Raw genomic sequence first — 26,117 nt, 5'->3', positions numbered from 1 at the left:
TTTTAGCCTCCTTCTAGTTCTGGCATCAAGCCACGATCTGTCCGTTTCTTCGCTCGATTCTTCTGACTCATGTTGTGCTTCAATTGCAGGCATGAATGAGGTCGAGGGTTCAGGCGAAGAATGTCTGTGTGATAACCTCTCATCCCCCTGGCTCACATCTGTGTCTTCTAACAATTCAGACTCCAAATTCTCAGCAGGCTCCAGCCGTTCATCCTCAGAGTCATCAGAATCAAAACTCACAGCAGGATTGATCCTTTCAGTCACAACACATATATATTTGTATTCTTAAGTTTTTGCGGGTATTTATATGTATGGTATTCAGCTTTGTTCGGGTATTTTCCCACGTCATTATAGTTGTGCTTTTAAAGTTGTAGCAACGTTTCTCTCATCTGCCATCATCAGGCTTCTGTACAGTGTTCGTCTGTGAGTCAGACTTTCATAGCCATTTCTGTTTTAAATTTGGTGCTAGCCTACTGCTGTGCAAGAATGGTTTTTTCTTCATCCTGATTGGTTGGGAGTCTTGGTCTGTGTTTATTGGTCTTGGAGTTTGCTGTGTTCTGCTTGATTGGTGTTTCTAATATCTTCTGTCTGTTTTGTAGCTTTTTTTGTCTTGATTGGCTGGCAACATTGTGTTTCCTGTATTGGAGGCTTTTAGTGTGACTTGGCTCCGAGTAAACGGATGGCTATCATTTATTAGGAAGCTAGGTTTCATCTGGGTGCCTGGTTGGGGTGTGTTTGAGCTGGAGGTATCAGGGGGGATCTCTTTGTGCCCAGGTGTTTGCCTGGCTTGTGGTGTGGAGAGTGCATGCTTCCAGATAATTGACAGTCTGGTGGAGTCATCTCTTCTATTCATGCTTTCAGGTCTTTTTTCAATCTCTATGGCTTCTCTGATAATTCTGTTGCTATGACCTGTGGCTTTCATGTGTTGGACTAGTGAGGAAGTGTGTTCCAGCTTTTTTACTGCATTTTTGTGTTCATCTAGGTGGGTACTTATTCTTCTATTGGTCTGTCCAATGTATGTGGCCGGGCATGATGCACAGGGGACTTCGTATATGCCTTGGTTTTCCAGGTCAATTTTATCTTTGGGGTTTCTAAGGATGGCTGCTATTTTTCTGTCTGTTTTGAAGGCAGTCTTGATGTGATGCCTGTGTAGTATCTTACTGATTTTGTCTGTAGTACCTCTTATGTAGGGCAGGACAGCTGTTCCATAGGTCTGTTCATCTTCTAGGTCTCCATTATGTCTCAGTATGTTTTTGTGGATCAAGCCAGTGATTTTGCTTTTGTGGAAGCCGTTGGCTGTCAGTACTTTAGTCAGGGTGCATAGTTCAGTCTTTATGTGTGTCTTGTCTGCCAGGCGTTTGGTTCTGGCAATTAGTGTTTTGGCCACGGAGTTTATCTGTGCTGGGTGGTGGTGGGATTGGGTGCTGAGGTAGCAGTTGGTGTGTGTTTTCTTCTGGTATATGGTGTGTCCTAGTGTGCCATCTATTTTTTTGTAGATTAGTACATCTAGGAATGGTAGTTGTTTGTTTGTTTCCGTTTCCATGGTGAATTTGATTTTGGGGTGTGTGCTGTTTAGGTGTGTTAGGAAATTGTTTAGGTTTTCTTTTCCATGGGGCCAAATAACAAATGTATCGTCGATGTATCTTAACCATAGTTTGGGTTTGTGGGTGGTATTGGCTAGGGCTCTGGATTCGAATTCTTCCAAGAACAGGTTTGCAATGACGGGTGACAGTGGTGATCCCATAGGGGCTCCTTCAATTTGCTTGTATCTTTGTCCTTTGTATATGAAATATGTATTGGTTAAGCAGTGTTCTGTTAGTTCCTTGAGGTGTTTGGGTGGTTGGTATTTATTTTTGATGATTTGTAGGGTTTATTTTATTGGGACTTGAATGAATAGTGAAACCACATCGAAACTTACAAGCAGATCTTCTTGTTCCACGTGTAGATCTTTGATCATTTCCAAGAGGTGGTATGAGTTTTATACATGTGAAGCTGCTGCTTTAGAAGCACAACTATAATGACGTGGGAAAATACCCGAACTTAGCTGAATACCATATATATACCATATAAAATACCCGAACAAAGCTGAATACCATACATGTAAGTACCCGCGAAAACTTAAGAAAACATAGTGTGATCGGAGCTGCCGTCTCCCTATATATACTGGTGGGGAGGTTGGCTGTGTTGTCATTTCTTGATTTGGTTGATGGAGTTGATGTTTGCAGATTGGCTGGCTTTTTTGTAAGAACATGTGTGGCTGAGGTATTGGCTGTGTGTCTATCAGCCTCCTCTGTTGTAACGACCTGGGTAATAGGCTGTGGGATGACCTACTGAGTTCTATTGTTTTGACATCCTGGGTCTTATGCTGTAATCTCCTGGGTCGTAATGACCTGGATCCTGGGCTGTGTGATGACCTTCTGAGTTCTATTGTTGTGACATCCTGGGTCTTGTGCTGTAGTCTTCTGGGTTGTTGGCTGTGTTGCAACATCCTGAGGTTTTGTGGTTGGTGAGTGGGACCTCGTCGAAACGTTGCCAAGATGCTCTCAATCTTACATGGGAAAAGACCCAAACACACCAAGACCTGCATACCTGTACCCGTGAAAATCTACGAAAACAAATATATACATATAAACTATATATTGAGACTGCCATCTTGCTTTTTTATTAACTCTCCCATCAATACTCCTAATTTGGGCCATTATTGATAGAATTCTGGGAGGAATTCTGGAAGTTAAAGTCCACATGTCATAAAGGTGCCATAGTTGTCCACTTATGTTAAAAGAAGGCATGGATGACTTGAAAAATTTGGTCATTGTAATGATATGTGAGAATGACCTTGGGAGGCAGGAGGAAAAGCTACAGACTAGACCAGCAGTCTCCAACCTTTCTAGTTTGGCGGCTCTACTTTTTGAGCACAGGGCGCTTGAGCTCATGTGCGAATATCCACTCACATGAGCAGTGGGCACTCCCATATGAAGCACCATTCACCTGAATGGAGCTTTGCATGCGAGTGCAAGTATCCTCCACTTGTGCAAGTGGAGCTTCATGCACAAGTGCTTGCCCATTTCTCCTGTGACCCAGTTTCAAACAGGCCCCGACACGGTAATGGGCCATGGCCCATGGGTTGGGGACCCCTGGACTAGACAACAGTTAAGAGGCAGTTGAGTCTGTAGAAAAAATGTGGCATGTTAAATGCTTCACAGGGAAAGCTCTTTAATTTCTTGGACTGTAAAAGTGAGTGGGAAGAGATGTACTTTGAGACTTGCAAGATTAATACCAGCCTTGTGAGGTAGTCCAGATACAAAACATGTCTAGAAATACCAGCTCTATTTTTATTGTAAGGTTAGATTAATATAATTGTTCAAATCTTGCAATGTAATTTAATAAAATCTCTTCTGCTATGGGGAAAATAGGAGGATGAAGGAGTATTATGTATACTTGCTGAGTTCCTTTACATAATAAAGGAGGGATAAAAATCAACTCTAAAAATCACAATTACACAATGAACTTTCATGTCTGAGTATGGGCAATATTTTGACTGCCATCCTGAAAGTTATTACAGAACAAGGACAACTTTTGCATTGTAAAGATGCAAATGACTATGTAGGACAAACGGGGAGGAAGCTAACCACCAGATTGCTTGAATATAAGCAAGCGGTCAGACAAGGAGACCTGAACTCATTGGTAGCCTTACATTGCAATGAACAAGGACATACATTCAATTTTGCAGCTACTAAGATTGTTGGACGAGCAAGCACAAAAATAGCCACGGAAGTGATTGAAGCCTGGGAATTGTGCCCCTCAGTAAACAGGAGTGCTGATTTACCACCAACGTACCAAGTACTTAGGAGCAAAGGGCTTGGCAGCACAAGGAAACAACAGCTAACAACTTAATCGCCGGCCATCAACACCCCAATCAATAACTACCAGGCACCATATAAGTATCGCACACAGAATAGCCCAAAGCACACACTTTGTTAGAGAGAAATTCCCTGAGGATGGGCTCCAGCATGAGTTTGAAAGCTTGGAAGACTAAACCAACCCGGATTGGATCCTGCAACATTGTCTTGTAGTTTCGCCTTCATCAATGATTACAGAACTGTTTCTGTTCCGTAGCTATTTGTGTTGGGATGAAGATGTTAAGCAAAATTTGATGAAGTGGCTGGAAAACATAGAAAGAGGCAAGGAGGAACCATAATGCAGTCACTTTGAGTTTGCTATCAGAAACAAAGAACACATTTATTTATTTATTTAATTTCTGTAGTGGCCCAGAGTCATTTGCTGAGTTGGGAACTATAGAAATCAAGTAAGTAAGTAAGTAAGTAAGTAAGTAAGTAAGTAAGTACGTACATAAGTAATGCTCCTTAACAATAACCTTTGGATTTAATTTATAGCAGGATGTGTGGATTTTTTTGCAAAGTGGTTTTATTTAAGTGGATTTAGATACAGTATTTTCATTTTCAAAAGGCTGTGTTCATTATAATATGGTCGTCTCTTTAACAGTTATCCGGACCTACTTTACACTCCAATAAAACGGTGGTGCAGTACCTTTTAAAGTGAATCTCTGTCTTTAATTTAAAAACGGTATCAATTTTTTAAAAAATTACAAAGGAGAATTTTAGTAATGTGTGAATATAATTCAAATGTAACTATACATAAAAACAAAATAAAATTAGCACGTTAGCATTAGTGTAAAAAACAGAAAAAGGAAAACAAACCCTTTGAATTATTCCACTTTTCTCCAAGATAGTTGTTATAATCTTTGTAATATCACTGTAAGTCACTTTCTACTCTTGACCGCATGGAATCATATCTAGACTGCCCTTTTCTTAAAAAAAAAAAAAAAAGGCTAGTTCAAAAGTTGAGAATGTATAAATTTTGTTAACCAGGCTTTAAATCCTTCCAGGAATATAGAACCACTTTTTATATATGTGTATATTCTCCATATGTCTTTAATTAGATTATTTATCTTTAGATAGTTTTTGTGAAGCCTAATGACCTTAAGTAAGACTTTCCCAAATAGGTATTTTCCTCCTATAATCCCCAGCCAGAATGGGAGTTAAGAGCCACCTTATCCGGAGATCCCCATTGGGGAAAGTGATAGATGTGGAAAAGAATGCAGAGGTATAAACATTTTCTTCTCGTTTAAAGTGGATTATTATGAATGTTTTCTATATTCCAGGAAGTCAGCTGGAATGAAGAATAAAGGTTTCAATTTTCCAACAGGCATGACATTCCAGGAGGGAGTTTTGGAAACTGGAGTTTTGTGGGGAGGAGATGATTGCAGACTAAAAACTCCTACTGAAATTGATGGTGTGGGTTTAGCCAAGTGCCAAAGCCAGGGTACTTGATAAAGGCACTGACTTTAGTAATTGGAAGTCAGCAGGAAATTGTGCTGAGGTGCTTGCTTAATAACCCACAGTCCTCACTTAATGTTGGCAATGGGGACTGCAGGGATTGCTGTTACTAAGCAAATAACAGATAATCAGAGTTGGAAGGGACCTTGTAGGTCATATAGTCCAACCCCCTGCCCAAACAGGAGATCTTACACCATTTCTGACAGATGGGAGTCTAATCTCTTCTTGAAAGTCTCAAGTGATGGCGTGTCCCCAACTTCCGAGAGCAAGCTGTTCCATTGGTTGATTGTTCTCACTGTCAGAAAGTTTATCCTTATTTCCAGGTTAAATCTCTCCTTGTTCAGTTTCCATCCATTATTCCTTGCCTGGCCTACAGGCGCTTTAGAAAATAGCTGGATCCCTTCCTCCCTGTGGCAGCCCCTCAAATATTGGAAGACTGCTATCATGTCTTCCCTGGTCCTTCTCTTCACTAGACTAGCCAAGCCCAGTTCCTGTAACCGTTCTTCATATGTTTTAGTCTCCAGTCCCTTAATCATCCTTGTTGCTCTTCTCTGTACTTTTTCTAGAATCTCAACATCTTTTTTATAATGTGGTAAACAAAACTGGATGCAGTACTCTAGGTGTAAGCAATACGGTCATGTGATGTACTTTAGAAACTCATTGCTTAGCGATATAAATTCCTGCCATAACTTGAGGCAGAGGAGGTATTCAGCAGTTCTGTAGAACCAGAAGCGGAAATTTTGAGTAGTTCAGAGAACCAGCAAATACCACCTCTGACTGGCCCCACCCCCATCTATTCTCTGATCGGCTCGGTCTTCTTTTGTTGCCCTGCACAGGAGAACAGAGCTGGAAAACAGGTTAGTAGGATGGGGAGGGAATGGGATTTTTGCAGTAACCTTCCCCCAGGAGTGGGGAGGGAATGAGGATTTTATAGTATCCTTCCTCCGCCACGTCCACCAAGCCACACCCACAGAACCGGTAGTAAAAAAATTTGAATCCTACCACTTACTTGAGGACTTCCTATAGTTGAAATGAAGAAAACTTGGAGAAGCAGACTGCACAAGAGTGGGGTTCTTAATACGACATGATTAAAGTTATATTTACCCCTAAAACTGGAAGAAGTCAGACAAATGAAACAGACCCCCCCACTTTGGAAAATTGTTAGTTTCTGTAAGACAATAGTAAAAGTCTAGGAACGAAATTGTGTTCAATTCTTCCTTTTGTGTATTTGTCATTCTAAGCCAAACTTATTTTCTTTTTTTTAAAGTCTATACAAATTAGAAAAAATGAGCATCTGTCTTAGCTTTGCTTTTTATTCTTCAGGTTTGAAAAAAAGATATTAATTTTGTTTGTAATATATTAACTTGCATCTACTATATTAACTTGCATCTACTATAGTCTACAAGAAAAAACTTTCATAACTTAATCTTTTAGTCTGCTTGGAGAATTTCTTAAATTTGATTTTATTATCTCTAGTGTTATTGGTTTATTTCCCAAGGGAGATATGAAGGGCTAAAATCTCTGGTTACTTGCCTCTAAGCTATAAATCTAGGAGATTCTCATTGTAAAAATTATTACATTGTTTTTCAGTTTTATCTTCTAATCACCATAGGTTGTGAGAGGCCTATCTCTCTTTGGGTTAGGTCCCCAACTGAGGTTTTCGCTGGTGGTGACAGCAGGTGTCCTAAAGCAAGAAGAGCAACCAAGGTATGAAGACCTAGATGGTGTAAAAGAAGTCATAAAGAACCTTCAAACAATCAAGACTTACCTTTTCTGGCAATGGCAACAGCAATAGCACTTAAACTTATATACCACTTCTGGGAGTTGAATTCCGCCCAACTTAAAGTTGCTAAAGTTGAGGAACACTGAGCTGGAGCTTCCTGTGACTTTATAATTACTAACCCCCAAGAAGTTAGTACAGCTAATTTCATCTCAATAAAAAGGATCGCATCAATTACACACAGCTGTTATATACTTCCTCCTAGTAGTCAGAAGTCATTAAAAAAAAATCTCCGAAATATATATTGAAAAAGTCCACACTTTAAGGGCTCTCGCCCTGGAACCTCTAATAATGAAGGCATGACCTAAGATCTGTGTCTCTTGTGTGAGAGTTCAAAGTAAAGAAGACTATGCCACTCATAGACAGGGTTGAGCCTTAGCTTCCAAATTTCCTACTCAGATGAGCTGATACTTCTGTGAGTAGAAATCCAACCCATCTAAAGAATGCTAGCTTAGAAAAGTTGGCCTTTGATGTTTGGATTTTGCCCAGATCTATGATAATGATGAATAGTGTTACAGAAATATGTAAAGAAATAATTCTTCCACTCTAAATTTAGTAATTTGGGCCCCATTGATTTCATGTGTACCAGCTTAAAGTTCTCATATTACAAACATAGAGATTTCAAGTGCTTAACTTTGGCTAAATCATGGCTGTTATTTCCTGGCATGTTCAGTAATGATGAAGTGGTGGTGATAGGGACCATTAATGGGGACTCATGACCACCATCCGAAGCAACAGTGAAATATGAAGCCAAGTCTCAGAAACCATTGACAAGATGGTTGGAAGACACCGACTGATGAGGACATTTTTGCTTCTTCCTGTCTCCCCTAGTGAGACACTACAGAGAAAAGATAAAGGGAAACTGAAGACAAAATGCAGCAGTTGTAGGACATCTATGCCAGAATAAATCTAGAGGAACAGAGCCTTCTCTTTTGATCTTTAAATTCCATAAACAACTAGAAGCTCATAAAAAATAGCAGTCTGCAATTACTCCTGTTTATACCTTTGACATTTGACATTAACAAGCATAGTTTGGAGAATGATGTGTGAGGAAAGGTATTCACTGAATATACTTTGAGCAGGTAATAATGTCAATGCCCTTACATTAATGTAGAAAACAGAGTAGTTGTGCATGAGGTCACATATATTTTTACTCAGCTTAAAATCTTAGTTCTTTAGATGTTCTCACTCTTTTACTTGCTAACATTTCTGGAATACTTTAAGAAATTTGATATTTCTCCCCATTGCTGTGATTTATTAGCAGGATGGGTTCTTAAAAGCCCTATTTTAAATTTCAGAATGGGTTTCTTTATAAATATGTTTATGATAACCTGAATAACTTTGTGTGACATTAGTTGCACTTTTATTTTATTTTTTAATAAAAATAAAATAATTTAATTGATATTGTTCTTGGAATAAAAGTGTGAGATACAACATTTGGAAAATAGATATAACTGTCCAGGTTTGCCAAGGGCTAAATTCTGAAGAAAATAGATTGCTACTTCCATGGATTTTGACTTTTTAAAAATGTTAAAGGCTTTTGGGGAATTTGTATTGTTTTATGTCTTGTGCATTTTCAGACAGTGTTGTACTTTTTTATTGATATTGAATTTGAAATATTTTTACATAAAGTATCCAAAGACATTTGGTTATTGGACAGCATAAAACTATCAAAACATACGTAGAAATAGATGATGAGAAATCTGGGGAACAGGTCATGCCAGGATTTTTTCTGTTTCTTTTTTTTTTTTCAATCTGTTGGATGGAAAGTTGGATGAAAGAGGATTTGCATTTGCATTCAGACGAGGAGAAATTCCATGCTGGAAGGTGGAATTTTTAAACTCATGCAGTAGTTGAACGGTGTGCATGTGAATATCTTGTTCGTTATAGATAGTCCTGAACTTATGACCACAATTGGAATCAGAATCTCTGTTGCTAAGTAAGTTGATTGTTAAGTGAATTGTACTTGATTTTATAACCATTTTTGCTGCAGTTCTTAAACAAAACACTGTAGTTACAGTAAGTGAATGTGGCTTCCTTTATTGACTTCACTTTAAAGAGCTGTCTGGGAAAGTTGCGAATGGCGATCAAATGACCCCAGACACTGCAAGTGTCAAACTCGATTTCATTGAGGGCCACATCAGGGTTGTGTTCAACCTCGGAAGGTGGAGGGGAGTATGGGGCGTGGCCATGGTGGGAGTGGCTGGGGTGGGTGTGGCCATTGTGGGTGTGACAAGGGACTCGTGTTGGGGCACATGTGGCCAAGTGCTAAGGAGAACTTCACTGAGACCCTCCCTCACTCTCATTATAATCTCCTTCCTTTCTTCCTTTTCTTTTTATCCTTTCCTCTTCTAATTTCTTCTTCTCCTCTTTCCCTATTTTTCCTTCCTTGCTCTCTTCCCATCTTTTCTTCTTTTATTTTGTCTTTCTTCTTTCCCTTTCTCCTTTCCTGCTCCTTCTTGCATGCTCAAATGCAAAAGGGGAAACATTTCTCCTTTTGTTTTATTTTTAATTTTGATAGCCCTCTGCCAGCCAAAACGGGGCATGCCTCCCACACGCAGCCCATTTTCGGCTGGAAGGCCTCCTGCAGAACTCTACCAGCTGAAACAGGGCTCAGGGGGGCTTCTCCCTCGAGCCGCTCGGAGCATCCAGAGACTGGGATGTGCTTCTGAGTCCTCTTCTTGCAGGCTGAGCTTTAGATGAGGAAACGCTCCGCCCCTCACGTGGTATCGCGCAGCGTCTCCCCAGTCTTTTGCTCAGCCTCGAAGAGTCAGGCTGTGTTTCAGAGAGCTCCTTCCACTACACGAATTTATGATGCCACTTGGAAGGGGTTCTGCAAGTGGTGTAGCGGGTCTCAGGTTGATCCCCTCTCTCCTCTGTGGCTCAGATCCTAGATTTTCTTCAGGAAGGCCTTCGTAAGGGGCTCGCACCTAACACCCTGAGACGTCAAGTTTCTGCCCTCTCAACCGTGGTCTCCTGTGATAACTACGGTTCCCTTTCTCATCACCCCGAATTAGATCTTTCCTTAGGGGTGCCACCAACCTGTGCCCTCCCACTGTTCACAGGTTCCCCACATGGGACCTCAACAAGGTCCTCGTTTCTCTCACACGCCCCTTGCTCGAACCTTTGAGGGATTCATCCCTTCAGTTTCTCACCTTTAAGGTAGTTTTTCTAGTAGCTATTACTTCTGCTCGTCGAGTTTCGGAAATAGCAGCTTTGTCAGTTAGAGCGATCTATGTGTGTTTCACGCTGATCGGGTGGTCCTTCGTCCTGACCCCACATTCCTACCCAAAGTTAACTCTCCCTTCCATAGGTCACAGGAACTGGTTCTACCAAATTTTTGCCCTAGGCCCTCCAGGGGCAGGGAGGTCCTCTGGCACACCCTAGATGTTAGAAGGGCCTTGCGTATATATATTAAGCGCACTCAATCCATGCGAAGGTCGGAATCCCTCTTCCTATCCTTTTCAACCCAGGTCACTGGGGCTTAAGGTTTCTCCTTCCACCATCAGTCGCTGGATCAGGGCTACTATTGCGAGGTGCTACCTTTCCCATTCTCTGCCCGCCCGGGTGGAATAACCGCCCATTCCACCAGAAGTGCAGCCACCTCGGCGGCCTGGGCCACACAAGCCCCCATCGCTGACATTTGTCGGGCAGCCACCTGGTCCTCTCCGTCCCCGTTTATCAGACATTATAAAATAGATACGTACGCCTCAGCGGAGGCCTCTTTGGCCGACGGGTCTTACAGAGGGTCATCAGTGATCCGGAGGGGCCTTCGGCCAGACGGAGTCCCACCCGTAGGACAGCCCAGCTTTGGTATGTCCCAGTCTCTGGATGCTCCGAGCGGCTCGAGGGAGAATGGGCGTTGGTTCTTACCTGATACGCCCTTCTCGGCGAGCCGCGAGGAGCATCCAGCCCCACCCTAATTTCTCCGTCTGGTGGGGACTCTTGCTTCAGCCAAGGAGCCAATAGTAGATTAGAAAGAATTAATAACCTCTCTTCTCGTTATCGCAAAAACTGGGGAGACGCTGCGCGATACCACGTGAGGGGGCGGAGCGTTTCCTCATCTAAAGCTCAGCCTGCAAGAAGAGGACTCAGAAGCACATCCCAGTCTCTGGATGCTCCTCGCGGCTCGCCGAGAAGGGGCGTATCAGGTAAGAACCAACGCCCATTCCAGGCCGAAACGTGCCAGATGTGTGTGCTGCAGGAGGCCACCCAGGCCAAAAACGGGCTTTGGGGGGCATCCCCATTTTCACGGGGGCCCAACCCCATTTTCACTACCCATTTTCACTAGCAGAGGCACTGCGGGCCAGTCCTTTGCTATTGGCAGGCCGGCCTCGTGGACCAGATCCGGCATGAGGGCCTCGAGTTTGATACCCCTGGTCTAGGGAGTTTTACTACACAATTTCTAATATTGAAAACTCATATATATCATTGTTGTTGACTCTCTACATAGGATTGAAATTCTATGAGGAAGAATGCTCAACCAGGGCTCAGGGAAAGTAAAAATTTATTAGACAAAGCTATAGCTAATCACTGTCATTACACACATAGTGTGATAACTTATTGTTTCCTAAGAAGCTTTGAGGTTTCATGCTTTGTCAGAACATCTGTAAAAGATGCTTATATTATTTTAATAGGATCATGAATAATAATGCAAATCTTCAGGAATAAATCTTTATAATGCAGGCAAGTTTAGTGCAGGCATACAAGGCACCCTTCTCCAGAATTCTACTTAATGTCTCCCAAACCATTTTTGATATGGCTTATTGTGTATAATTTTAATTACGTAAGGGCCTGCTGGGTCCTGATTATAAGTTCTATCACCAGTCTCAACAGCTGAAGGATGCCTGTGCAGTCTGTTGTTAATATTGTGTCTCATTTTTTTGTTCTTGTGACTAATGCCAGTGCCCTTCTATGGTGCAGAATTTACACACTGCATTGCACTGGCTCTGGCATTGCTTTATATTTTTCATAAACTTGGTCTTTATCAGAGATTGGGCTCCCAAATGTTATCTCCATTCCTTGTGCCATTTGCAAAAATCATGTTTTCAGTTGCTATTGCAAAACATATTGTTTGAGGTTGCCAAGTACAGCAGGGGAATGTCTGTCACTAGGAATCAAGCAGCTTTATTAGTATAATAAAGACAAGATAAAAATAGCATGTTTAAATTAGAGAGTTCCAAAGTGTCACAGGCTCTTGCTTCTGTAAATGTTAGAAGTATTTACCTGTCATACACAAATTCCTGGCTTGGTAACTCCAGTGGCATTCCTGGATCACTGAATTGAATTATTTGTTGGATGTTGAATTGGGTAGACTGTTGAGTCTGTGAATTGTGTCTCTGGGGACTTCCTGTCTCAGGTGTTCAATAGGCTTTTTTATGGGGCCTTGAAAGAGAAGAGAGCAGCTGGAGAAGGTACTCCAGTCCCCTTAGTATATGATCTGCCAGATGACAAAAATGAAGGAAACTGGGAGGCTGAAAGGATAAATCTACTATGAATTAATTTATAAATCCTTTTGAATTGCTTCATGATGTTGTCAAAGACAGACTCCTGTCTTCAATTTGGAGATTTCCTAATACATAAGAATATTTATGTAAGATATGCATTAAGAAGCTGAAGGTTGGTTGACATGAATTATCAAGACCATCATTGGACCTCTAAGCTATTGGGAGAAAAAAGAAAAATAGTTATATTGTTCAAACATGTATCATTAAGCAGCAGAAGCTAATTAAATATTAAAAACAATACAAGTGGCACAGCTCTTTCCAGAGTGTTAAAATAACCACGTTGTCTGTAAAGGTTGCACAGCTGCATAGAAGGCTGCTCCCAAATATTTATGTGTGCATGTACACACACTGACAGCACTCATGTTGACACTGCTAACAAAGTAAAGTGACAGAGAATTATAGTTCCAGCTTCATTAAAGGGCTCCAGGTCAGGGAAAGCTGGCTTATGTTTTGAATTCAGAAAATTTGTCCTATATAAGTTGAAAACTTTGATACCCCTTCCTGGATCCGCAGCATGGCCAGATTGTGCCTATGAAATTTGATGGCAAAATCACTGGATTTTGTTGGTGGGGTTTTTTAGGCTGTTTGGGAAGATTTAAGAGTAAGGAAAGGAGTGGGTGGACCCCCAGGTCATCCTGCCTCCATTTTTACCCCAATCCCTCAGTACATAGAAAAAGACTGGAAAAATTTAGCCCTAACTTTTCTAGGGATGTTACCACTCTGTGATAAACCACTCTGAACTGAGAAAGGTTAGTGCAGCCTAGAAATGTTGTAATATACAACCAAACACAAATAAGTGTCTCTGTGGAAAAACAGGAGGCCAAGTTGCAACCCAGCTGCTCAAATGTTGCCTCCTTCTACTTTAATCCCATCCAATCCATGAACCGGGGTTCTTTGTTAAGCGTTTTTAGGTAATCCAGATATAATTGTACTGCATAGAATCATGTTCAAACTGGAAGATGACAGCTCTTTTTTAAAGGATAACTTTCAATTTAGTAATTGTTCCTTATTTATAGAGGATGGTTTTGCAGTAATGCGTTGTCAGTTCACCCTTTCCCTCTCCTCATATTTATTTTAGGATTAAATACTTTAAAAAAGGGTGTTTTGCCTAAGAAAATATCTAAATGCATGTTTTATTCTTTATTATTTTATTATAGTGAAGTATATTTTGCACTCAAATTTTGTGGATGGAAACTTTTTGTTCCCTAAAAATGTTTCTGACTTGGAGTGTTTTTAATATAAGGAACATTTTACATGACATTAAAAAAACTACAGAACCATAAAAGGGAAAATATGAAAAAGAAATATAAAAGAATAAAAGAAAAAAATGAAAGATAACAAAAGAAAAAGGGTACCTAGAAAAGTAACTTCCAATCTTTTCAGCCTTTATAAACATTATAATTACCATCTCCACCCTATTAAGTTTCATACCATGGTTCCCCTTTTCTCTTAAACAAACCTTTTAAATCAATAAATTCCCAAACCACTCATTCATATTTATCCATTTTCAGCAAAAAGGCGATAAAAGGATTTCCAGTCTTTTATAACTGTTGTTCCTTCCTTAATCAAACAAGTCTTTTCGCTGATGATGTAAAGCTGTTCAATACCACAGACAATACTGCTACCCTACAAAAAGATCTTGACTATGTATCAGAATGGTCAAACAAATGGCAACTTCAAATCTCAACAAATAAATGCTCTGTCTTACATATTGGCAAAAAAAATCAGAAAATAAAATACAAGCTGAATAGTCAAGATCTTGTTGATGACCCAAGCTCTGTAAAGGACCTTGGAATACTCACCTCTAATGATCTAAGTGCTAGAGCCCACTGCAACTACATAGCCAAAAAGGCATTAAGAGTTGTTAACCTAATCCTACGTAGCTTTTTCTCTGGTAATATCACACTACTAACCAGAGCATACAAAACATTTGCTAGACCAATACTCGAATACAGTTCATCAGTCTGGAACCCACATTACGTATCTGATATTAGCACAATTGAGAAAGTCCAGAAATATTTCACAAGAAGAGTTCTCCACTCCTCTACTCGTTGTAGAATACCTTATGCCACCAGACTTGAAATTCTAGAACTAGAAAACCTTGAATTACGCCGTCTTCGGTCTGATTTAAGCATGGTATATAAAATCATACATTGCAATGTCCTACCTGTCAATGAATACTTCAGCTTCAACCATAACAACACAAGAGCACACAATAGATACAAACTCAAAGTTAACCGCACCAAACTTGATTGCAGGAAATACGACTTCAGCAACAGAGTGGTCAATGTCTGGAATACTCTACCCGACTCTGTAGTTTCTTCCCCAAACCCCAAAAAACTTTAACCTTAGACTGTCTACTATTGACCTCACCCCTCTCCTAAGAGGTCTGTAGGGGGCGTGCATAAGCGTACCAACATGCCTACCGTCCCTGTCCTATTGTTTCTCTTATTCTTCTTTTATTTTTCTTATATGTACCCATTTCATGTATTCACAACTATGTATACACTTATACTTATTATCTTGTAAACAATTGGCAAATCAAATAAATAAAAATAAATAAAATAAAGTCAATTTCGCCATTTCTGCAAGCTCATGCATCTTCCTGATCCATTTTTCCATACTGGCTATTTCTGCATTTCAAATCTGTCGTTCCTTATGCTCCAGATGCTTCATTCATTTCACTGGAACATGATCAGTGTGTGTGTATGTGTGTGCACATTTGACTACCTCCCAAACCTTTCTGAAGGTTATGTAATTGTGGTCTTTCTTCCTGGTTGAATTATCTTTACCAGAGATGCTCATATAATTATGGATTTTGGTTTGTTTTATGTTTTGTTGGCCATAAAGATCACATATACCCTTTGATTTGCTATTTAGCTTTGTGTCATCTGACCTTTACAGTTACGATAGTTGGCTGAAAAATGTTTCCTTGTTTTGGTTCTCTTTTTCTTGGCAACTGGGATATTTGATTATTAGTCCTTTGCAGGTTCTATTTGGATAGCTGTACCTACACATCATGCTACCTATTAGGAGAAATAAAACTCACTCTTCCATTTGGAAGTAACTTGAATGAAAGACCAATCACAGAAGAATAGCAAAAAGAACAGGTAAGGCAACATCCTGGAAAAAACTTACGCCAACAATTGGAGGGGATCCAATAGTTGTTTTATTAAAGCTAGCCAGTTAAGAGTGAGTCACTGGTCTCCTGCCATAAGAATGCCAGAGATTGTCAGCCAAATTCTTATATATGTTACAAAGATTGAAGAACACATTTGACAATTAACAAAGAGTTGCTTTATAACTAATAAGGAATACAGATTAGACAGAAGATATAAACAATTACTGTAGCTTACTGGAAGTTCATACTTAGCCTGTGGAACATTACTATTAAAACCCTTATTAAATCATACCTGAGGACTGGGAAGCCATGAGTTCTAGTAATGCCTTAAACACAAAGTCAACTGGGTGACTTTTAGCCAGTCAGTTTCTCTCAGCCCTAGGAAGGAGGCAACGGCAAACCCCTTCTGAGAAACCTTGCCAAGAAAATTGTAGGGATTTGTCCAGGCAGTCTATGAAAATTGGATAAGATTGAAAGGGGGGGGGGGGGGAATCAACCCTACATTAAGAAGGCCAAATGCCTGTAAGAACTAATGTAGCATCATGGTTAAAGTCTCAGAGAAAAGGGGAGTTGTTCTGTGTTTGAATTAAGTCATATAACTTTCTTGAACATTCTGTGCTAATCACACTTCGTTTTGCCTGATGGGTTTGTTTTGAGGATAGATAAGATAGAGATCCTTGAAGTAACTGCCACTTAATACCTACTATCAATGGTTGGATTCAAAATTGTTTACTACTGGTTCTGTGGGCGTGGCTTGGCAGGCGTGGCAGGGGAAGGATACTGTAAATTCTCCAGTCAGAGGTGGTGCCGTTTCTCCAAACTCAAAATTTCCACTACCGGTTCTCCAGAACTGGTCAGAACCTGCTGAATACCACCTCTGCCTACTATGAAATATTCAAATCACTATCAAAATGTATTAAGAGAAAAATAGATTAGTTTTACTATAGAACGTGTTGTGATGTTTATTTGTATGACTTTTTACCTTTTTATATATTTGTATATTTTAATTTTTTGTATTTAATAAAGGTTTTTAAAATTAAAAAAAAAAAGATAGAGATCTTTGTGCACTTCCTTGGGATATAACTTATAAGTGGATTGTGGTGAAGAGAGGGAAGGGAACCAGAAATCTGGCAAGGGATGGAGCAATGGGGTGTTTTTGTACTTTGTACCACATTTACAATTTGATGGTAAATTTTGATGTTAAATTTTATTTGCTTAAGACATTTGGTGAACATCATTTGTTTATGAGTTTTGATTTTCTGCCTTTTTTCTGCTATTAAAGTGACCATCCACAAAAATATAGTCTTGTTTACTGCCACTTCCCTGTGTAGAAATTGCAGTTGGAGCTCCTGAGATAATTCTAAGAACCCTCATTATTCAAAAAGTTGAGAATCTTTTTCTTCATGTGCTCCCTTGAGGAGAACTATTGAGAAAGCTAATGAAATTACTGAATTTATTGTTGAAATGTTGGTTTTATAAAAATGTTGCTTAATACCGTAGATATATGGCATGATTTTAATTTCTTAGATCCATTATGTCTATGGCAAAGTTCTGGTAATGAAATCTAACCTTCATAACTTAATTATAAATGTGGACATTAGAACTATACTTGGGGTACATTTTTAAATAACTTTCAGGGGAAAAGAATTTCCAGTTTTATAAATGTGTGTTTTATTAGCTTTTTTCTTTTTTTAAAAAAATTGAAGAATCTTACCTAGATCAGTTTAAAATGACTTAACTGGATTTGATAGCTGGTCATTAAGGAATATAAAGGAATATGAAAAATTCATACTCCATTGAATTCTCAATCACATTTTCTTTTATTTTTTTCTAAAAAGTGCTGTGTAAACTTATACAAATTTTTGACATAATAGTCACGAAAACCTGACAAAGAGTAGAATAGGATCACTAATATTTACAATAATGTGCATTAAACACAAGAAATGTTGTCTCTACTATATGGACATTGCTAATCAAATTAGTTGAGTAATATGGTTTTGTAATCCTTTCTATTCTTCACATTGCAGAAAGTCTGTATGAATCTATCTTGCCCTGGCTTTGATCAATGGAGCAGATATGCCACTGTTACTATTCAATCCCCCCATAAGTATTTTCAAGTGTTTTAGATTAAAGGTTCCAAGACCTGTAAACAGTGAGTTTAGCTATGGCCTGAAGGAATTGCAGTCAAAATCATTTGGAGATCACTAGGTTAATATGCCTGCAATAAGCTTTTAGAGTGAAATTTTAAATACTGGTATGATTGTGCCATCTGGAAATAGATAATTGTTTTATTATGTATGCTGCTCCTGGTCACAATGGCTATACAAATGTGATAAACAAATTCACTACAACAGTGTCTCTAAAACCTTGGCAACTATAAGATGTGTGTTCTTTGACTCCCAGAATTCCTCATCCAGTATGCTGGCTGGGGGATTCTGGGAGTCGAAATCCAAGCATCTTAAAATTGCGAAGATTGAGAAACTCTGCACTACAGGATATAAACAACCTTAAGGAAAATAGGGCTTCCGAGCAGGCCTCCTGTTGTAGGCTTGGCTCATTAGAACATATCTAGGTGAATATCTTTCTTCAGTCTCTCATGTCTCCTCCCAGATTCACTTAAGAGCAGGGATCTCTCTTCCATACTGTCTTTCAAAACATAAAATGGTATTCACGTAAGGAAGTTCAGTCACAAGTCAAAATTTGGTACTTCTCATTTGTATGCTGAGGAATTCTTATGGTTTGGGAGAAGTGGACTGCTCTGAATTATTTCAAATGAAAATGTTAATCATCACCAAGAGAATCAGTCCTTTAAAAGGTTGTCTAAGGCCCATGCTGTTCATCATTCCTTGGTTTTGTAAACAAGAGAATAAACTGCTTTTTCCCCCTCCCTTCTTTAGATAAAATCCTGATACCACCATGGGAAAACAGAACAGCAAGTTACGCCCAGAAGTGATGCAAGATTTGCTAGAAAGCACAGACTTTACTGAACATGAGATCCAGGAATGGTACAAAGGCTTTCTCAGAGACTGCCCAAGTGGACATTTGTCCATGGAGGAATTTAAGAAAATCTATGGGAATTTTTTTCCTTATGGGGACGCTTCTAAATTTGCTGAACATGTGTTCCGTACATTTGATGCAAACGGCGATGGAACAATAGATTTCAGAGAATTTATCATAGCTTTGAGTGTAACGTCCCGAGGGAAACTGGAGCAAAAGCTGAAGTGGGCATTCAGTATGTATGACCTGGATGGAAATGGATACATCAGCAAAGCAGAAATGTTAGAAATAGTTCAGGTATGTATCACTTATAAGAACCTACCTACCTACCTTCCTTCCTGCCTGCCTGCCTCCCTCCCTCCCTCCCTCCTCAAACAATGAATGAATAAATTTTTCACCGTTTTTGAATTATCATGTTCTCTTCACTATAAAAATGAAATATAATATTAATATTTAATCACCAGCTAGAATAGAAAGAAAAATATTATCTCTGCCAAGATATTCAGGTGTGTTTCCTTCTGAAGACCACTAAATAAGAAATTGGATTCTCAGTGTAAATTCTGTTTTGTCTAATTGCTCCATATTTTGATTGGTAAATTATGTTATTCTGTCAGCCGTAATCCCTCCCTGTGTGACCAAAAAACTGTCAGCTCTACTGAAAAAGTAAAGTAAAAGGAGATCTACAGTAACCAAGGCAATTAGAAAATTTATTCTTGGGATGGTCTACTTTGTATTTCTGAATTTTGATTCCTTATTTGGCTAGTGTGGGTATGTGTAGTATGGATGGTTATAGCCAAGCCAGTGAAAAACCAACATGTTGTAGCAATTAACCTTGGATTAGGACTTGACGTGACAAGGTTCAAATCAGAAATCAGTGGAAGACCTTCAGCCTAACTTACCTTACCCTGTTGTTGTGAAGATCACATTTCCCAACCTGATGTTCTGATCTATAATTTCAATACCCTTGGAGTAAGCTTTGGAAATACTGATTATTCTTGTTGGAATAAAAACTGGATAGATAACATTGTCCCCATAATCTTTTTCTCCAACAGAGGGGTGAATTTTCCTACCCTCATTTCTCTTCATGTGCTGCATTCTTTCCTTTCATCACCTTTAAAGTTGCTCTGTCTTCTTTTGCCTATTTTGAAGTGTTCTCTGTACTGTTGCTACCACCCTTTAAACAATTACAGGTGGATTTCACCACCCCAGAGTATTTGAGATAAAGTTTTAGTATAAATCTTTCATCTATCCCAGGTGGCATGCTAAACTGGTGCTATTTCATGTCCCTTCTGTGGAACTGAGGCCAGAGGATTTTCTGATGACCATTAATATAGTCTCAAATGAGACGTGGGCTAGCAAAGTTGTGGCACAAGCTCTTGAATTTCCAATTTGTTTATGAGAGGAATAAAAAATGTCAGATGTCAGAAAGATTTTTCCTAGAGATCTATTTGAGCATAAAGCAACTATTTTTTGTAGTTCTATAAATAGCCTATTTTAACTAGCTTTCTGAAATTCATATTTTTAATGAAGGACTGTTGTTACGGTTACCTTTGTTACCTACCAGTTTGATTTCATATTAGAGTTCCCAAGTTTAATGTTGAATTTTATTATTTTTGGCTTGTGTCATCACCATACTATTTGTTGGAATTGCTCACAATAATGGCAAGATGAAAGAAAGGAAGGGAAGGGAAAGAACAATTTAGACCAGTCTATCAGTAAGCAATTTGAATTTCTTCTGTGTTAAATATAGATAAACTTTGATATAGTGTGGCACATAGAAATTGCAGTGGGGAAAAAATTGCTTACTTCTGGAAAAGTATTAAAGGCTACTTTAGCATACAGTAAGATATATCGACTTATACCTAAGTCTTTTCCAAACAGAGGAAAATCTGTATTAGCATTTTTCCTGTGATCTGTAGGCATCTTCTTTTCTGATGCTATTTCTGTTCAATATTCAGTTTTTCCCTAACAACTCAATTAGGGGCACCATAAATGCTTGTTGCAAAAATCTGTATGACTGCTAGAGGGCGAAACATTTTCTGTGTCACCTTTCTGCCATCAAGTGGTCATACGGATTGTTGCAGACCTGTTCAATTATGTATGACATTAAACAAATGATACCATTTTTCATTTATACTTTATTTATTAATTGGACTTCACTGAGTAGCAGTTGAATTTAGAAATAAAAAATAAACATTTACTTAGATGTCCAATATAGGAGAAACTAATATACCAGTATTTTTTCCTAAATGGAAAGATCTCTAGTATAGGCAGAACTAATACATTAGTAGTTTACTAGAGCCCCCCCCCCCCCCCCCCCCCCCCCCCCCCCCCCCCCCCCCCCCCCCCCCCCCCCCCCCCCCCACCCCCCCCCCCCCCCCCCCCCCCCCCCCCCCCCCCCACCCCCCCCCCCCCCCCCCCCCCCCCCCCCCCCCCCCCCCCCCCCCCCCCCCGCCCCCCCCCCCCCCCCCCCCCCCCCCCCCCCCCCCCCCCCCCCCCCCCCCCCCCCCCCCCCCCCCCCCCCCCCCCCCCCCCCCAACCCCCCCCCCCCCGCCCCCCCCCCCCCCCCCATTCCCCAGCCCCCCCCCCCCCCCCCCCCCCCCCCCCCCCCCCCCAAAAAAGCCCCGAAGCCGCCGCCATCTTGTTTGATGAAGTGCTTCAGCTCCGGAAGCACTTCATCAACACCAAATGCGCACGGCGCCCGTGCCAAAAAAGTTATCTGTAAGGATCTCCAGCGTAGATACCAGATAACTGCAATTCTTGATATCCACAGTTTGTAAGACACCAGGCTGAAGATGTCTACTTAACTGAAAGTAGTATACTTGAACTGTAAAATGTACAGTAGTATAAATTTTATCTGGTAGAAATATACATACATACATATGTAATATAGGGTACTGAATACAGTACAGTATAATTCAGTACAGTACAGTACAGTATAATTCAGTACAATAGTGTACTGAATTAACTAAGAATAACTATAATAACCAAGACTAATAATTCTCAATGGAGATGTCTAAGATTTCATTGTTAAGATATATTCTAAGATTCAACCACATGTCAGTATCCTTTGAACACATTTCAGAGCATATTTAAGTGGACTTGCTTCTTCATGGGAGGGAGGGAGTAGGGTTTCCTTAAGGTATGCTTAGGCAGGTACACATTTATTATACTTGCAATCCAACTTTATGTATACACATCAGTTATGTATACCTGCATCACATAAATCTCCTAGTGTTCAGTTGGAAATCATTTTCAATAAATGGTATGGCATTATTTCTTTAAACAAAATAATCATCATTCTAATTTTTTTTCAGATAAGATATTTTTTCTGTTACTGTTTTTTAGTTGTACAGCAATCTTTTAAAGGATGCTTTTAAAGTATCCCCCCCCCTTTATTTTAAATGTACAATGTGCTGAATCTTTACAGTAAATAAACACAGAAACATTCTTTGCAAGAAATATACAATTAGAGTACGTGTTGGATTGGTCATTAACGTTTACTCCAACTGTTCAGTAATTAATGCTGTAAATAATGAGCACTTATTTGCTCATTCAGCATTTTCTGTTATTGGTTATTGCAACAAGTGTTTTGACATAACCAATAGGGAAGGGAAAAGAGGTGATTCCAGTAAGTCTTTTTATGTACAAAAAAGTATAGCATAAAATTTATAGGTGTGATGTGTAATTGAAAACAAGGGGACAAGGGAAACCAAGATCTCTGTGTACATTGATTTAAGGCTATAATGGTATGCTTATTTATATGGAACTAAATTTTCAGTAGGATTTAATTCTGAATAACTGGAATTAGAATTGTTCCTCTATGTGCCCCATAGGAAGCTGTTGATTGCATTGTGGATCCTGTTCAGCTCAGTTTTTTGCCCATGCTTTCACTTGCTTGAGCTGGAGTGAGGTTCTCCCAGTGATCATAAAACAGGGATAACATTTAAATGAATTAACCAAAGGATGATTTTGCTGCAAACCAAGATAATTTGTAATAATGGTTTTCTAAGGAAGCATCCACCTTTAAACTGCAATGAAATTTCACTAGCAAAATACCGTTTGGTTAATAACCCCATTGATAATCATTATGTCTTCATCTCAATGTGTCTTTGAGGATAATGAGAATTGTGTGGTACATCTGTAAAGTCCAGGATAGAAGAGGCAGCTTTAGTTACCTAAATTCCTGAAAGCTACCTGGGACCGGTCTGCCAATGCACAGAATTCCCATTGCAGTTTCTGAAATTATGGAACTCTAGTCCCTTCCTTTTCATATTCCATTTTTTAGGCAATCTACAAGATGGTTTCTTCGGTGATGAAGATGCCGGAAGATGAATCGACACCAGAGAAAAGAACTGAGAAAATATTTCGCCAGATGGATACCAACAGAGACGGTAAGTTATCTTTGGATTATCTTCCTTTTAACTTGCTTCTGTTGTTTCTGATCTCTTGATGCCTTTTGAAGAGCAGACTTGAATAAGTAGGAGTATGCCACTGATTCATAGAGACAGCAATAAACCTTTGTGAAAGAATGATGGTTAGTGTTACTGTGAAAAAAATTTGGCAAGCCAGATGCTGTTTCTTGTTAGGTTGCTGTCTTGCAGCTCAACCCATTACTCAGATAAATATTAGGATTTAGATTTAAGCCAGGAAGAACACCCCCACCCCCCAAAATCCCAGTTATAATGGCACAGCAAGACAAATCCTGGAAGCATTACAACTAAAATCCATTCCTCAGTTCCTTTAAACATGCTTCCAAATCTATGAGTAAGAAAGAAGTCAAATCTTTTTTATGGTTGTATGGAAATAGTTCAAAAATTGCTTTTAAAAATTGATTATAATTCAATTAGAAAGATATTTATTTTATAGTGCTGTTATGAAAGCTATAGATATGTCTTCCAATTATCTCTCTTAGCATCGTTGTGCTTCGTTAGCTCAGTGTCTTGATAGACTCAAAACCTTTTCTCCTGAACTGTAGGTAATTTTTCACTTCCAACGTAACAGATCAATTTTGGGAAGGCATTACTAATTGCATGAACTATTGAGAGGTTTTGTTTTACCGAAGCCATACCTGAACAATTCAGTTTTTGCAGATGCCAAGTGCCCCATAACTAATCACTGCCATCAAAGTTGATATTTCTCAGTTCTTGAGCAATGGAGATGATTTTATAATCATGTAGACTAGGACACTTTTGAAGCGGGAACCATTTCTTAGTAGAAAAGATCATCTTCCACAAAGAAGGATTCTCAGATTTAGTTTTCGGCATCTGTAATTTAAGAGCAAATGGGTAAGGTTCAGGAGAACCAATGCCAATCTGAACAGATCAAGCTTTCCCAATATGACCTCCTAAATGTTCCAGAGGTTGTAGTCTACCACTTTCAGAAGTCTTTAGCTATAGTACACAATAATAAGCTGTGTCAACAATATCTGAGCTAGTGTAAGATAAGAATTTCATATTTAAATTTGCTAGTGAATATTAGCTTTTAAACCAAAAGGTTCACTTGCTCTTGTCCTCACCTGGAAAGGAAGCATAATACAAATATGCTAAAGCAGCAGTCCCTAACCTTTCCAGTTTGACGGCCCAGCTTGGGGAGGGGGGATGGTTCAGTGTGAGTGGCAGGTACATGTGCACGTGTGAGCACAGCTCCATTTGTGCAAACACAAATGGAGCTTCATGCATGAGAACAAGAGTTTCGCATGTGTGGAGTTTCGCATGCATGCTCACCCGCCACTTGTGTGCCTAGTTCCAAATGGGCCATAACCCGGTAGTGGGCTGTGACCTGGGGGTTGGAGGGGGACTCTAAACAATGCCGGGCAAGAGATATGGTTCAAAAGATCAGATGGGAAAATGGGTGGAAGAAGTTGTTGTTGTCTCCTTTACTAATTCAGTAACAGATTCAACATTGTAGAAATTTAATATATAGAGGCAATCATAATCAATATGTTATTTTTAAGGGAAGTAGTGATAGGGTTATACTTGCTTGTACATACTGGCTAAATTTGCATTCCATATTAAACCATAAAATGTAGTTTACAAACACAGGGATTAAACCAAACCTCAGATAAATAATGACTCAACATGTTGTATGAATTGGACTACCATGTTCAATTATAATATGTTTTGTTTTGAATTAGCATGTTGGGAGAACAAAGTACAGTGGTACCTTGGTACTAATCGTTAATTGGTTCTGGGATGGCATGATGAGTACCAAACAAATTTTTCCATAAGGAGTAGTGTAGTAAGTCACAAGGCAACTGACACTGACAAGTTCTAGCTTTTGCATTGAATACCAAACAAACAATGAGTACCGGGACAAAATGTTCACATCAAAATGCATTGAGTGCCAAATTTGATAAGTTCAAAGCAGTTGAGTACTAAGGTACTGCTGTATTTTTTAACCATAACTTATGGCCTAATATACTATCTGAACTTAATAATAGGTAGTGATGATTTATATTTATTTTGAAAACCCAAACCAGCATCTGTGTTTATTTTCTAGGAAAACTTTCTCTGGAAGAGTTCATTCGAGGAGCCAAAAGCGACCCATCTATTGTCCGTCTCCTTCAATGTGATCCCAGCAGTGCTGGACAGTTTTAAAACTGTTGTTTGTATTACTTGGTGTCTTTCTGGTTTGTTTCTTTTGTCTCATATATCTCTTCACCAGAACAACATTCATGGTTGGTGTTGCCTTTTAAAGGCTACCTTTGCCTTCTTTTGTGGCATTATCTGCTTTCTTCATGGCCAGCCATGGATTACAGAGAGTGCAATTGTCACAACAGCGTCCTTTTTCAAATTGTAATTATTTGTGGCCTGTGTGCCACTGAGTATGAAGAGGACTTATTTCCTAATTGGGTTAATGCCTTAAGTCATGTCTAGTCTGCCAATTCCAAGCTGGTTCCAAAATTCTGTAAGATCTGAGGGACATGTGGAGAAGACTGAAGTCAGCCAATAACTGCCATCAATCAATCAAATCTTTATTACGGTCAAAGACCAGCATAAGGAAGCTGGGGTACAGTCAATTAAAGCATAGAACATACATCAAATAATTATAAAAAAACCCAAAAGCTATAAAACTATATATATATAAAACTATATATATATAAAACTATATATATATATATATATATTTTCTTTCTAAGTTTTCGCAGGTACTTACATGTATGGTATTCAGCTTTGTTCGGGTATTTTCACACGTCATTATAGTTGTGCTTTTAAATATATATATATATATATATATGTATATGTATATGTATATGTATATGTATATATATGTATGGTATTCAGCTTTGTTTGGGTATTTTCCCACGTCATTATAGTTGTGCTTTTAAAGTTGTAGCAACGTTTCGGCAGAAT

General features: G+C 39.3%; 1 protein-coding gene across 2 annotated transcripts in view; it reads left to right on the top strand.

The window, feature by feature from the left end:
• Positions 1–25,378, top strand: part of NCALD (neurocalcin delta) — a 58,461-nt gene extending 33,083 nt beyond the window's left edge. The window contains exons 1-4 of one of the 2 annotated variants that reach the window (XM_087962067.1): positions 15,734–15,754; positions 18,663–19,059; positions 23,051–23,156; positions 25,264–25,378. In XM_087962067.1, coding sequence (XP_087818193.1) covers positions 18,682–19,059; positions 23,051–23,156; positions 25,264–25,361 — 582 coding nt within the window. In that variant the 5' untranslated portion in view covers positions 15,734–15,754; positions 18,663–18,681 and the 3' untranslated portion in view covers positions 25,362–25,378. Of the gene's footprint in view, positions 1–15,733; positions 15,755–18,662; positions 19,060–23,050; positions 23,157–25,263 lie in introns of those variants that run through there. The other variant, XM_026690224.2, reaches the window with a different exon arrangement.
• Positions 25,379–26,117: the final 739 nt, after the last annotated feature.

This window comes from Notechis scutatus, chromosome 3, assembly GCF_049901735.1.
Source record: "Notechis scutatus isolate UNSWTSFEM ecotype Mainland chromosome 3, rNotScu1.2, whole genome shotgun sequence".
In the NCBI taxonomy this organism is placed as follows: Eukaryota; Metazoa; Chordata; class Lepidosauria; order Squamata; family Elapidae; genus Notechis; species Notechis scutatus.
The sequence above is the reverse complement of the archived record's forward strand: the minus strand, read 5'-3'. Positions and strand labels throughout refer to the sequence as shown.